At 38.1% G+C, this 15672-nt stretch overlaps 1 protein-coding gene across 1 annotated transcript; it reads right to left on the bottom strand.

Annotated features, from left to right (window-relative positions):
- Window positions 1-3338: 3338 nt before the first annotated feature.
- KLHL31 (kelch like family member 31) lies at window positions 3339-7157 on the bottom strand. The gene is made up of 2 exons (XM_013953236.2): window positions 5986-7157; window positions 3339-4071 (listed from the first exon to the last, which is right to left on the bottom strand). Exons 1-2 carry the CDS (start codon window positions 7155-7157, stop codon window positions 3339-3341), a joined length of 1905 nt encoding a protein of 634 aa, XP_013808690.1.
- Window positions 7158-15672: the final 8515 nt, after the last annotated feature.

Genomic DNA, 15672 nt, shown 5'->3' with positions numbered 1-15672 from the left:
AACACATAACATACAAACCATTTTTCACAGTTCTAATGAAACAACATTGTACATAAAAATGTCACAACTAGGGCAGTAAATTGGTATGATCAAAATAATATTAAGTTCAGCAGATATTTTCACATATTAAGGGCCAGATCCTGGTTCAATGTGCAGTTGAACCCTAAACAGATATTTAAAGAAAATAATGAAAACAATATAAAGCCACACTGGAGTGCTATACTGATAACAATACTATTTGTTCATCTACCTAAGATTTTTGGCCTGAAGTACATACCTAATTCGTGCAATGGCAGGAATATGTGGCCAATGTTGCTTGACTCCTGTTCTAGGACACTTTTATCAATTTCTCGTGGCGAAGGGCAGTGGAATCTGAGGCAGTGGTCTTGCTTCTGGGTATGGGCAGTTTTGGCAGGCATCTATACGTATTGTTCTGCCAGAATTTGACCAAGAGTGTGAAATCCTGTACATTGTATTCAACCATCCCAGTGAAGTCAATGGGACTTTTTGGTAAGATGGATAGGATTTGGCCCCCAAAGTTTTTAACCCTTTAAGTAGTAGACAGTATTTCATTGCAATTAGCCCATAATTCACAAATAGCTACTGGGAAACAGAAGAACATTATTAACATACAGGAAGTGTTGGCTCACAAAAGAGGAAAGCTTGCAACAACATCTGACTACTCATATCATTTTAGCACTGAATTCCTAAAGGGAAAAAGAGGCACTTGCATGTGACACAATTTCATCCCATATTTATCTGAGGCCAAAATGATTGTTTATTCACTTCCTAATGGGTGCCTTAGAAACACTAAATAACTATCTGCTGTACATATTCAGATATAATTGGATATGTGTATGTGTGACATCATTGGCCTGGGTGGATAAGAAACTATATTTAATGGTATTACAATTTTTAAAAAATTATTGGAACAGATGTATTTTTCAAAGGCCTTCTTAAATACTTTCTTATGGAATATTTGGTCATGACTTTGGGAAAAGAGAAATTGTGCTCTCATCAAAGAGAATGCTTTCCCTCACTGAAACAGGCAAGAACAGCATTTTCATATTTAAAAAAAAACAATCTTTCTCTGTTATACAATTTTATGTTTTGTTCTGTGACTATAAATTTGAATTATTATTCATTTGAATTAAAGAGAAGAAAGGGTAACCCTATACACATTACATTAGCCAAATCTTTGGCAGCAATATTTTGACTGAAAGTCATTGAGGTGCAGTATATTCTAATAGCATGCAGTACTCAAAAATAGAACTCAGGATTTAGAATTGTGTAGTCAGGAGGCAGACATGAACTCTAACCAAATTAGAACTGGAAAACAGGACTGAGTACCATACTGTTTAATCCCAGATGACAGAGTGAATTACTTTGGGTCTAATACTGTGTCATGCTCATTGCTAATGCTCAATATGTAACTGCAACAAAGAGCAATTAGATTATGACAGTCCTATAAACGTTTGCTTCAACAATGTCTACACTTAGGGACAATTCTATAGAGTTCCCCTTTTGCAAATGAGATAAAAATTTGGCTGCCTTGTAAACACTGCTATTCATATGCTTTCTAGTTGGCACTGTAGCTTGAAGGTGTCAATTATAATGTGAAGAAACTGCATGCGAAGGCTCTATGAATTGGTTAAGAAGAGTGAATTTCTACCATTTGGGTTGTATTAAGTAATTTTAGTTCCTTTTATTGTTTCTTTCCTTCCCAGACAGAAGGGTGTAGACATTCTTTACTGATGGCAAACATTTGGTATCAAACTCTCAGGGGACATGATGGGATGCATATGCCTTTGGCTAAGGGAATAGGATTAGTTTTCATGATTAATTCCCCCACTATGTGCTGAAATTAAGAAAAAAATTCTTAGAAGATAATCTGAGATGAGGAAAGGCTCAACTCTAATCAATGGGAAAACTTCACAGACCTCAACAGGTCCAGCATTAGTCTTTGGAAAAAAGTGAATAAGCCCTCCTCAGATAATAAAGAAGGCTGCAATGAAGGCTTCAAAAGGAGGTACATAGTGGTTTGTCCAGGAAAAGTTTAGTTTGGGTCATGTTGTGTCTATATCTGGTAAGAAAGGTGTTAAAATATCTCTTTGTTATTTTTAAGGAAAGTGTCTTCTATTTCACCCAGTTTTCCCACGAGTTACTGTTTTCTATCCAACTACTCTATTCTTAAAGCCAGATCCTGCAGTCTTTATTCAGCCTTTGTTCCTGACTCCACTGGAAATTTGTCTGAATAAATACTGAGTAGGAAAGTTATCCTGCACATCTTCTCTGCGCTTGGACACCATTAGCCCTTGGTGCCTCCTGGCATGCACTTGGCTTCCAGATTTTCCCCCTGCCGTGGCAGCCCCTGGCTCCTTGCGTTGGTGAGGGCCTTCTCAGAGGAGAGAACGTAACCTGAAGGTACATGCCTACATATACAGGAAGTGTAGGAACAGGAGGAGATACACTGAGTGGCCTTCTTGCCTCTCCTCTGGAGTGACAGGAGAGTCTCCCTGGACTGTGGAGGAGGATGGGATTGTGGTCTGCTCCTTGGCGTATACGTGGAGGTTTGGAGAGCAACCTGGCACTGAAGGCAGGTCCTTGGGGCTGGCCCATAATGGTTAGAGGAGCTAATATATTTTGTGGATTTAGCTCTTGAAAGCCATGTCATAGCATTAGGTATAAGAATTAAAGGGTTTCATTGCAGACAATAGGTGCCTCTTTCTAACTTCTTAAGGAGAACATGTTTTGAAAAATTTTCTGTGAATATCACTACCCCAAAGGGAATGTATATATATGCTATATACAAAAGCTTTTTTTTAAATGCCTTTCTCAAAATAGAAAATGCCTAAAAAAGAACAAAACTGACCAATTTTATGATGACATGGCACATTTCTAAAGTATGTTGAGATTTATTATTAGTAGTATTTGACTTTCACTTTGAGTTCTGAAAGCATTTAAAACTCAGTATTAAAAAAGCCTCACAACAACCCTCTGAAGCAAGTTTCATCTCTATTTTACAGGTAAGGAAACAAAGGCACAAAGAAATTAAATGATATGCCACAGATAACACAGTGAGTCAGTGGCAAAACCAGGAACAGAATGAAACACCTATTACATAACTCTTTGTTCCTGCTAATAAAATTCATCTTATCTCTAATATGCTGTTTCACACCACCTGTATTAAAGATCATGAAAACTGGCCAATTTGCATTGTTAAAACTGTTGCAATGCCAATTTTTTTTTTTCCATATAAGCACAAAAATGCTACTTAAAGGGTTAATTATACTGCTGTGCAGGTAAAAATCTTTCGTTATTTCTGGTTAGACCAGTATTTAAATACTGACTGGCACAGAAGAGACCGAGCTAGCCCTGGACTCCCTTGTTTTGTTGTTGGGCATGGATATTGTACAACAAGATACTCCCACAGTGGCTTCAGGCAGCTCATCTTCCTCTGCCCATTCATTGAGATCTGGGTTATAGCACTGAATGCACTTCTTATATTTCTTCTCTATTTCATTCCAGCCTCCCACTAAGTAAATTTTCCCATTAAGTGTTGAGGCCCCTGCTGTACTAACTCCAGTTTGGAGGGGTGCAACGTAACTCCATTGCCCTGTGTAAGGACTGTAGCACTCCACGGGGAGAACATCCACCCTTTCCCCTCGCCCTCCCAGTTGCGAGCCACCCATGACATAGACCCTCTCCAAAAGGGATATAGCACAGTGCCATCCCCTTGGAGTGCTAAGGCTGGACTTATCCTGCCAGTTATCATTAGAGGGGTCATACATACACACTGAACGAGAATAAGCATTATTTATGTAACCTCCTGTGACCAGGATCCTACCATCTACCACTGCACTAGCATGGCAGCACCTTGGCACCTCCAGAGGTGCCTTCATTTGCCACTGATTAGTTGCAGGTACATAGCATTCAACTGAGGAGAGACACCCCTCGGAGTTGCGACCACCCACTGCAAAAAGGAGGCCATTGAATACATTCAGGCTAAAGTGGGTACGCTTCTGATTCATATTTGCCAGGTGAATCCATGTGTTGAAACGAGGATCATATCTGAAAGCATTAAAAAAAGAGGGTAACTGTCTCAAATATTGCTATGGTAAATTCTACAATCCTACATCTGTTCCCCTGTTGCTGCAGCTGTGAAATTTCCAAATCACTATTTTATTTTAGTTATTTATCTAGCCCTTTAGAACTGCATGGAATTAAACTGGTATTCCTGTTTAAATTTCTGAATAATATAGTTTTTGATTTTTAAAAAATGTGTTTATATCATTCCAAACCAATATTATTTCAATAAGGCAAATCTGACTTATTCCTGTAATTTGGTTTTGTACAGGAACCTCCACAGAATGGGAAGTGATTCTTTTAACACTCAATGAAAAATTATAAACTTTTTTACAATTTATGCCTACAAAAGGCCTACAAAAACAAAGATGTCAAAATTTATTCAAAGAGTTTTAAAAACTGTTAGGTGGTGATTTATACTTGCATACTTTTTAAATGTTAGGTGTTTTTCTTTCCCTGTCATTCATATCAAATTGGATTTATGTGGAAACAACATCTTTATTTCCTAATATCATATCTGTCTGAAATAACATTCTCTGCCCATGACATTCAAATGAGCAACTTTAAGGTAGCAAATAGAAAATTATGATTCCTTAGGATAAGATTGTGAGTGAGGTACATAATTAGGCCCATAAATTTCTTCTATTGCATGGTGAGGGGACTAGAGAATCATATGAGAAAAAGACCATGTTAGCTTACATACAGTATTGTTATCTGTCAGCTCTGAAAGCTGACTTGCCCAAGGTTAATGGCAGAATAGAGAGCAGAACCCATGCAGACAAACACTTGCCTGACCATAAACATCCCTTCATCATTCACACAACCAAGGCATGGACTGAACACCTTATGAGCTTTTTGAGAAGCCTTATGAGAAGGCGAGGCATAGCCTTAAGGCAGAAGGTTTGGAGAGCAGCAAAGTAATCTCATTTGCATGATGTATTCTTCTGACAAATTAGATTACACAATAAAAATGATCTAGAGAACATTCCTTATTCATCAACTTCATAAGTTCATTGATCTCTTCAGGAGAGGTTATCTGAATGTTTCTTCTGGGAGCAGAAGAGGAAACATTGGTAGGACTATAGCTGCACATTGGCATTGCCTTTTCATTGTCTGTTAATAGATAAAAAGCTGAGTTTTCTCACCTCCAGCCTTTTCTTCAAGCTATTGTGTGCCACCAGCTTTCAGGCAAAACTATTTAAAAACTAGTAGAAGTTTCCCATAGCCTAACATACAGTAAGTAGTACCTTGACTGACCCTCTTCTAGCCTTGCTATCACCAGTGAAGTTCTTGGATGACAGTAGATGGGAACTGCAATATTACAGGAACTAGGGATTATTTGGAGCCATTGCAGAAGACAAAAAAAAACAGCCTTCAGGAAACCATGACATTGTTTCCTACTCTTGAGAAATAAAAAACCTACAGGAAATGAAATGCAGCACAAGAGCTGGTGAAAGTATGGTGGATGGTGCAGAAGAAAGGCAAGATTATAACACCTAAGGACTATTTTTCAGAATTTTCTGTGATGCATCAGCAGCTCCTGAAATTCAGAAAGTCTCACCTTGTTTGATTTTGTGCATTTTAATGCTACCTTAGAGCCTCCCATAATTTTAATATTTGAACAGGTGTTATTTATTTCCTCCACTTGGTGTAAATTTTCTCAATCTATCTTCCTCACTTCTCATTGTGCATTTGTAACCATGGCGGAGTTTTTGCATGACTTTAGTTGTATATTACTGCTCATTCAAACTTTAATACAGAATAGCATCCATACCTCCCCCTACTCTGTCCCCCTTCTATATGCTTGGACTGTTCATGCTGCACTTCACAATCCAGCTTGGTCTATCTCCCTGCACTGTGGGGAATCAATCTCTCCATCCCTTATAAATAATTGGTTACCTGCAGAAATTGCTGACTGCATGCTTGGCTTGGTTCCTGGCATCGTTCTGATCTTCCCCACCGGCCACATACAGAAATCCATCCATCACTGTCACACACTGATTAAAACTTTTAGCAGGCATTTCACTAAGCTTCTTCCATCCATTTTCAGGATCTCTGTATAAGATGTCTCTGCTAAGAGACTTTTCTGTTAGTGCAGGGCGTCCCCCAACAGTAACTAATACTCTGAAACCTCCCCGAATCCTTGTTCTTCTGGATTGCAATGTATTCTGATGATAGGGAAGCAAATGATAATTCATGGCATCCACTAGAAGTTTATGGCAGTCTGCATCTTGCATCATTCTCGGTACAGTTTGAACATAATTGACGAGGTCTTGAGCTGAGATGGTACCAAAGCGGATGTTACCTAAAAGATCTGCAGCAAACTTTACTCTTTTTTGGTCAAATTCTAGCCATTTTATTGCAATCTGGAATGCAACAATTTCAGATGGCAACTGCAAGTCATCATCTGCAAGAAGTTCATTAATCTGATCAAAAGTAAGTTTTAAGAACTGATCTGTTTCTGAAAATTCAATGAAGTTGTCTCTAATAAATTTGTGTGCTGCTTCTTTGGTTGTTTTTAGTCCATATGTTTCTGCAATATTGGCAATGTACATACAATTCTCAACACTGATTTCTTGGATTAGAAAATCACAGCACATCTTTACAAGAGTGTGAATTTGAAGATAGATTGCTGTGGAAATAATACTACCTATTGTATAAAGTGAGAGAGTAAGTTTTCCGGTATAAGCATAGGTGATAACAGTAGCTAGACCCAATGGGGATACATCATTGAGGTCTACTCTGTGTGTGCTTGGATCTTTTTTTAAGATGCTGTGAAAGTAGTCACTGCTTGAAGCCATCACTACCTTGTGAACACTGAAAGATTTGGTTTTGGTACTGATAGTCAAGTCACAAAGAAAATTTTCTTGTCTCATTCTGCTTAGACCTTCCAAGAGATTTGGGCTATATGATGAGTCGGAAACTTCAGATGAGATGCAGCTGAAACCATTTCCTCCCTCTAAGAGTCCATTCAAGCCATTTAGTTTACTTAGGGGGCCATCCTCCACAATGATAGTCATTTCATTGATATCTGCTTTGTTCTTTTTCACATTCTTCTTCTTAGGTGCCATGACTGCAATGAACTATTACAGCCAAGAGCTTGCTAAAAATACAATGAAAAAGTTTAGAACTACATTGCAGTAGCAAAATGTAATATCTGACTGATTATGCAACAAATCTAAACTTTGTCAACATATAAGAACAAAACACATGATATAATGTATCTTCCTAAGAACAGTTATATTGGCTTAGACTGGAGTGTTGCTGTTTATTAATTACAATGGATACCCAATTATGAATAATACACCTAAAAGTAATTCCTTTTTTAAAAAAAAATAAGATTATAAAAATCATGCTCCCCTGTTCTCAAGACATTCAAAGAGTTAACTTCCCTTTCTAAACATTAAATGAGATTGTCAGAATGCAAAATTTTGTAAAAATATTTTAAAGTCATTCAGGATCTAGATCTGAATTCATTACTCTGAAGTATCAGAAAGATATGGGCCCCTACCCTGTTCATCCTTACTCCAGGGCGAGTACGGATTTACAGGTAAGTTAATTCAAAATTTTCAAAATTTGACCAGGAAATATTAATAGTGGGAGAAAGTCTTTTAAAAATTAGCAGTATAAAACATAAAGGAGAAAGTGAATTTTAGGTATGATGTTATGTTGATTTTAGATTTAGGATCTGATCAAAATTGCTTCCAGGTTTGTAACTTTAGATTTATTAGACTTAAAATATTCTATTTCCCATGTCAGATTCACAAATACCTTCTATTCATAGCACACTTTGCTTGCTTTTCCATATCAATAATTTGAAATTATTATAATCTTACTTTTAGGATTTTGAGGAGATTTAAGAGAGAGAGGGGATGTCTAACTTTTCCTTGAAAAAGCTTTTGTGCAAACTCTAGCAGAACGTGTTATTTTAAACACATTCTTTATGTGTGAAGGAAATAATTATTTCCATACAGTTTTGTTAGAATGGATGCTTGAATTATACATATCAGCTCTAGGCAAGTTCCAACCCTTGCTGAAATGAAGAGCCAAGCTTTTGTCAAATGCACTGTTAGTTGGCCCTTAAGTAATCCTCAAAGGAGCTATGTAAAAAAAAATATATATATATATGTAAATATACCAGAAGGAAAGCACCGATCCTGGAAACTACAGTTAAAAGCAGAATTGCTGAGAGCAGCATTGTTCGGATATAGCACTAATCTTCAGTATATCCTTTATTTTAAAACAATTACAGCAGCTAATTTTCTTTGTGATCCCTGTGTTCATAAAAGATCGAACATGGAGAAATATTATTTAATGACAAAACAAAAAACTGGATTATTTAGTAGTTCAAATTAAGAAATAAATCTCCATTAATATTTCAATCTACAACCTCATCACATCATTTTTTCTTTAAGCGTATAGCATATAACAAAACAATGTTATAATTATAGAAAGGAATGGTTGCTGCCTGTGAGTACTAGGATTTTTTTTCCCCTGAGGGATGATGATTATGAGCAGAGCAGGAGAGGGGGAAGGCCATGTGTGCTGCAAGCGTCAGTGTCACTGCATGCTGGCGCGAGCTGCGATCCTGAACGTGGCTGTGCCAGCGCGGTGGTCAGCTGCTGCCTGTCCCCCCCGCGGTGGCTGCATTCCAGGAGCTGCATCTGTTGAGATCTATCAGAGTCACCTCCAGGAATAGCAACGGCCCAACAGCTTGCCATTTTAAGATAGGTTCAGCTGAAGGTGTATCTACTCTTCTGAGCATACGTTGTTGGTTAGCACAATTTTTTGCAATAAAACTATGCTATTGCAAGTGTAATGTGCATTTGTTCACTGAGAATAAAAACAAAACAAAACTTTTGGATGTGTTTTTCTGTTAGCCACATATTTATAGCTTTTTATACTTAGAGCCACAACTTTACAGCTGGCTAGGGAATATTCTTTTGGCAATCATATTTTGGGGTCTAAATATTTTAGAGACCCATAACTTTTACAAATTTTCATACATGTGCCACTTAATGCGCATGTCTGAAACTAAATGCACTAAGGTTAATATAAAGCTCATTTAAACACAAAATTTTAAGCTGTTTGTTAAAAAATGTCCACTCTAAATTTTTTCCTGAAAGACACTTTTTCAACAGAAGTTTCCCTAGCTTGTTTACTGTATAAGCACATAAGTGAAAGGAAATGCAAAACCAGTGAAACAAATCGGACAATCCTGAAATAAATCAAAGTTACTGAACTTTGAAAACCCTGAGTGATTTGGTTTTCTATAGCCTTTTGCCTTTACCTAATTTATTTCAGCTTAAGAACAACTCATGCCAAAGGATACTCCAGGATCCAAAACAATACGTTCAAACAAACAACCTTCCCCCCTTTACAATTTTGTCTTCTAAGCACTATCAAATCAGGAGTTAAAATCCCTTACCCTCCTCAGAAAAATGTTGTCCCAGGGCTGTCCAAGAAGTTGTCAATGCAAATGCCTCTTCCTAGGAAAAATGAGAAGACAAAAGGAGAGGAAAAGTAGTAAAACTAAGAGGGAGAGAGAAATGAGAGGCCACTTGGCAAATCCCAGCTTGCGGTTTCCAGTGTGACCCTTTGCTGTCACAGTGAGCAAAAGAGACTGGAGTTTGCGCTTGGGTGCTCTTTAAAATGACCCCTCCTCTCTGTGCCTCTCTCCCTGCCGCTACCCAGCCAAAGGAATTAAGTTTCCCTGGCTTGCCTGGCCTTTAGAAACCAGGGGAACAAACCTGGCTCCTTAAAATACGCAGGTACAAGGAAGAAAAGGAGGGGAAGGTGAAGATGGTAGATCCACAACAGCTGAAATTTGTCCTGGGTAACTGGAGGGCTGACCGCTGGACTCCCCACCTCAAAGTCAGATGCCTCGGCTTCCTAAGCAACGCTGGGAGGTGGCGAGGTTGGGCCAAAGCCCGTATGCTCTATGGGGAGACATCGTAAATAACCAGCAGGAAGTGCAAAGGGAAAGCTGGAGCTTTACTTCGACTTTTCTCAGGCTTTTGGTGCCTGGCTCCGGCGGAGTGGAGCAGGCTGCCTGCCTGCCTGTCTGCCTGGGCTTCCTGGTCACGTTCTTTTTCTTGCCGTTAGGTCACTGCTGCATCAGAGACTTTGGCTTTGAAAGCTACTGGCTCACATCTTTTCTCCTCTGAAGGTATCCTAACTTTGGGGTTATAAAATACACTGAAATATTTTACCTTCACCTCTGGCCAGTCAACTCAGGAAGAATTTGAAGGCAAATGCCCACACCCCAGACCCATTTCATACCACTGGAGAGGTAAAAGCAGTGTGAGCATCTGTGTGTGGGAAGGGAAGGATACTGGGAAAAGCGGAAGTCAGAGAAAGGGAAGATTTTCTCTTGGTTGTACTTTGTGTAAAGCTTAAATTGGTAGATTTATTGCATTACCTCCAAGCTCAGAGAGGTTATTGCAACAATTACTGCAAAATAATACTTGTCATATTGAACAAAAGGGCCCTGCTGTGCTCATGTAGTTACACAAAAATGAACAAAACAGAATGGGCAGTGGGATGCCGTCAAACATATGAAATGAGAGTAAAAGGGAGGGACGTGCTGCCAAGCACTCCTACTAGTGATAAGATGACCAGCTTTCTTGAAGAAAATGAAGGGTCAAGCTGCAAAAAATAAAGGGCAAAGCCTTATCTCAAGAGATGTTTTAGGGACTTCCCCTTTGTATACTATATGTCTTCTCTCACATGTAGATTTCTACTGCCTAAAATATACTATTCAGTTATCCTAAACATCAATTTAATATGTGGAATGACATTTATCATCATCTTAATGCATCTCAATATATCTTTATCTTCCAGTTCGACCTATCAATAAAACTCCTTACATGGACAATTATTATTTACTTTTCTGAAGCTCTGCCTTAACAGGATCAGTTGTAATGATTTCTGCAATCTGACCAAGTTTTTACACAAAGAATATATTCCCCACTATGCTTCATGAGTTTTAAGAAATTGAGAAAAATAGTTTTTGTAGATAGAACAGTCCATTTTCTAACACAAGACTCCCAAAGCATATACATACCAGTGACTCTCAGTACATAGTGTTCCCTTTTCTAACAACTCATATCCAAACTTTTATCAATTTTTATAATTGTTATGATGTCTGGAAAAGTCAACATTTTTCAGAGAAAGAATGAAATCTATGAAATCTCTTTTTTTTCTTGTTTTTCCAGTTAGTTTTTTTTGATAAAAGGTATTTTTATGATACAAAATGAAGACACTATTATAATCTGCAGAACATAAAGATTTTTCTAATTTTAATACCATATCTTAAAAATCTTTTAGCATATTGTAAAATAAATTTAAATTTTATTCAATATCTACAAATGTCTTTCCTACATCCCTATATCATTCACTGTTGAAAAACCACAAAAAATACAGTGAGGAAATACCACCACTGAAGATATAAAACTCATTTCTGATTCCCAGAAAACATGGAACATACTTTCAGCTGTGCAGTGTACAGGTACCCAACTTGTGGGGCATGCCTCTACAAATCTGTGTGTTAATGCTGACACAGTCATCAGACACCTCTCATAGTTCTGAAACTTTAGTGGTACCTTAGGAGAAAAACACAAAACTTTAATTACTTGGTCTTCCAGATTAGAGGACGATTGAGAGCATACTTGGCTATTACACAGTATGCAAGCTGGTCTTGGAACTAAATAGTCATTCTCATTTTCCATTAATTTGCACACAACAAGGTTTCTTTCAAAGTAAAAGGTACCAGGATTACCTGCAAATCATGATACACTTTTAAATTCAAACTTTGATTTTTAATATGCTTCTTTATTTTCAGATATTCTTAACAGTGTTTCCTTTGTATCTTGAAAATAACAAGTTGTCTTTCTGATTATTTCCCTTCCAACTGGAAAGTAATTAATAACTATTAAAAATATTTTGATAATTGGCCACAGAAGACACACCTTCTTTCAATCAAGTTATGAATTATTTTCTCAATTGAAAGAGGCAATAATACATTTTTTGGCAATATCTTAAACTTTTTTCTTGTCAAGATATATCCTTTCAGGTATGAGTGAATCTTGGGGGGAAAAAAAAAAGTAATTTGATGCCCAATCCAGTGATCTGCATGAGTGACTAAGGAAAATACTATCAATTTGTGCAGCGGGTCATGTAGTCATATTTTAACACTTAGAGGAAATGAAAGCAAAGAGGTTTCAAAACCGTTCAAGAGATCAGTTCTTTACCAAATAAACAAGAATAAGTTTTATGATCTGCTCCATGTACCCAAGCCAGAATTAGTAATTGGGAAAGTTCTTCTATCAACAAAGATAGGCCTTAAGGCAGTTAGTACAATCTTTTCTAATCCATGCAGAATCATTACTGCACTCTTTCTGGAAAATGCAAAGCCTTTTCTTTAAAGGCAGCATGTCCTGATTTGTTGGTGGAACGTTAGCATCGTGCCTATGCCTCTGTGGGGATCTGCCTTGCTCGCCTAAAGGTATCTTAACAAAATTTAGACCCAGCTTCAGATCACGGCTATTTCGTTTGCTCTGAGTTTGTGTATACTCGGACAAATACTATGCACCCCAAAACACATATTTAGTTCACTGTGATAAATCATATGAAAAAAATCCTTCTTTAAATGCATTAGTCTGAACATATGGGGTAATCCCGCCTATAATGTCTTTAGGAAGGCTGAAGCTCTTTATGCAGATTGCAGACATTTTGAAAGCAGACTGCATTTCAGTGGGAACTGAAATCTTTTCAATAGAAAGACTGAAAAGAAATGCAGAATTCTTGCTTTTTAAGCTGCTGAATAAATGCAAATTTGGGATCAAATACACAGGCCTTGATTTCAAAGAAAGTGCCTTAGAGAAATGAAACTGCATTCGGCAAAACAAACAACCCTGACTTAGTCACGCAGAACTCTCTCAAGAGAGACACCTCTCACAACACTTGATCGCTCATTCCCAGTTCGGTGCCTAATTTTGGTCAGCCAAGCCTTCCACATCAATTCACCCCCTGAAGCTCTCACCTAACTGTTGTTATTAGCTCACACAGAGCCTATTTCTCTTTCTGGTTTCACAGTTTCCTCAGAAAGTCAAAAAGCACAGGCAGTACAGTGCAGTGAAGACCCTAGGGATGAGAGTTTACAAGCTGCCGAGCACAGCTGACAGCAGAACACAGCTCTCCGGCATGTAGCAACACAGAGCAATTATCAGAGCTAACCTGCGTGCAGCAACTTCTGCTCTTCCTGGCGGGAGTCCCACATCACCGCCAAACAAACACATCTTCATAACAATTGGCATCAGCTGGCAGTTTTGAAGGGTCAAGTAAACTGGGAATCCTTTTCTCTGCAAAAGTTATGACAGGCAATATAAGAAATTTTGCAATTAGACCTGGGCTAGAAACATTTTCCTTGTCCTATGAAAGTTTTTGAGATTTAAAGTATTTTCTTCTTCATTGGAATGAAACTGAGATCTTTCAAAATAATTGTGCAGAAATGCAGTGAGGAGATTTTCCCTATCCCACAAAACCCAGTAGCCTGACAGTTAAGGCTTTCAAGCAACATGTGGGAAACCCAGCTTCAATCGCATAATTCATATCAGGATCTGAACCTCACCTTCCCTAATCAAAGATTACTTTAACCATAATGCGACTGTGGGCTGAATCTTTTCCAAGATTTTTTTCTGTATAAATTCCACTTTCCATAAGTAATTGCATACTATTAGGGCCAAAAAAATAGAGACTAACTAGCTGTAGATGGCTGATTCTAAGGTAGGGTTAATGAAGTCTCCAGTACATACTGCAAAGATTACTTCTATACTTCTAATTACTTCTATAAAGTAGAAGACTTACATGAGCGTGGGAACTAGGGAGCCAGTCTGCAGCAGGAAATTCAATTTGAATCTTCTATAGCCAACTCAAGTGTTCTAACTACACTACTGCACTACTAGCTATTTTGGTTTCTGCACTGATAAATTTGCTATATGCAGTGCCAAGCTGTAATAAGATCTATTTTGCAAGGGTAGTAACCCTAACAAGCAAATACCAAATAAAAAGGTAATCCTCTTTTGCCCACTTAAAATTCCCCTGCAATTAGACTGGATACACTCTTTTTAATACTTCCTGCACACACTGTTTTAAAGAGTGGTAGGTGATCAATTGATTGATCGATCAATCTATCTATTTTATCTATATTAACTTCCAAAAAAATATGGCAAACCATATCTTTTTAGGAGAGACTCATTCAGCTTCAAGTCTTTCAAGTAAGCGCTTAGCTCCAGTAAGCTCCATGACAGAGATCCTATTTCACAGCTACACAGTTAACATAGCACTCTGGAGACCAAAGACTGATTCCCTGCCCTACCTTATGCAAGTCACAAAGAAACCGTGCTGAAAGTTGCAATACCTCAAAATGCTGTTCCCCTCAAAATATGCATTAGCCATCAGGCTATAATTTAGGCAGGACAGAAAAAAAAAAGAAAGATGTCTTCTAAAGTCTTCCTGCAAAAGCTTGAATATTGTGTGGAAAGGACAAAACAAATCACAATGTGAAAAAAAAGAAAAAAAAGAAGAAGGGTTCTCTCCAGGAAGTCTTGTGTCCTGTTCCAGTGCTGAGTTTTATTCACTGACATCATTGTAAAATATATAACCAATTCCTGACCAGACTTTCCCCTCTTCAAAGGCGATACTCTCGGTGGTGCTTTATAGAGTCAAGCTGCTTGATTTGTGCTCACTATGCACTTCTCTGCATTTTGGTCCACTTTCAACAGGTCCCTTTCGATAGTCTGGGGCAGGCACACCCTCCTGCAATGTGGGACGTGTGGCCTTGAATGTCTCCTCATCTTTGTGCTCAGGATGACCTCGAGCTTTATGAACCTTGTAGGCCAGCAAATATTGTAGTGCCATTGCTAGTAACGTGCCACAAGGCTTTGTGTTAATCTAATGACACAGGCAATAGGAGCCATCAGGCTTTGTCTGGACTCCTCTTGTCTTGCTTGGAGAGTTGTTTTAGCTTGTAACAGCAATTATCTAATGACCAGGTAACTATTGTCTACTTTAATTTTTGCTTAGCTTTGTAAAATTGTATGATGAAACACCTATTGTTAAATAAATTTCTATAACAAGTAGTTCTCCTGCGTAGGATAAACTATCTATGATTCTAGAATAAAATGCAGCATAGAGGAGTAAAGGCATGGGAAGACAGCAGAGGCCTTGGAGGTATAGGCAGAGGATGATACTGGAGGCCCCAGGGCTATAATCAACTCACCCAGGGCCAATTAATGGTCACCAAAAGAATGCAACCTTGGGAGCTGGGTAAAACCAGTTTCAGGGGTAAGAAAGAGAGGAAAGAACAAGTACCCAACATATGTAAAACACCCCATATATAATAAATTTGGATATTAGGTAGAATTACAGACCCAGGAAAAAAGAGCAAGGTATAGAGCATGTTAGCAAACATAAAAATGACCCCAACTAGATCCTACAGTGAGGAGGAAGAATCCATTAACATCAGCAACATCCTCCTCCTGGTGAAGGATTTGGGAAGCTGATGACTTTCCAGACACCTCCTCC

Source organism: Apteryx mantelli, chromosome 3, assembly GCF_036417845.1.
Source record: "Apteryx mantelli isolate bAptMan1 chromosome 3, bAptMan1.hap1, whole genome shotgun sequence".
Lineage (NCBI taxonomy): Eukaryota > Metazoa > Chordata > Aves > Apterygiformes > Apterygidae > Apteryx > Apteryx mantelli.
This window is presented reverse-complemented; position numbering and strand designations above follow the sequence as displayed.

What these genes read in the sequence shown, in the direction of transcription:
- KLHL31 (XM_013953236.2), bottom strand. Translation starts at nt 7,157, where the DNA reads ATGGCACCTAAGAAGAAGAATGTGAAAAAGAACAAAGCAGATATCAAT. An exon ending in GCAGTCAGCAATTTCTGCAG is followed by an intron (nt 4,072 to 5,985) that starts GTAACCAATTAT and finishes TAATGCTTTCAG; the next exon opens with ATATGATCCTCGTTTCAACA.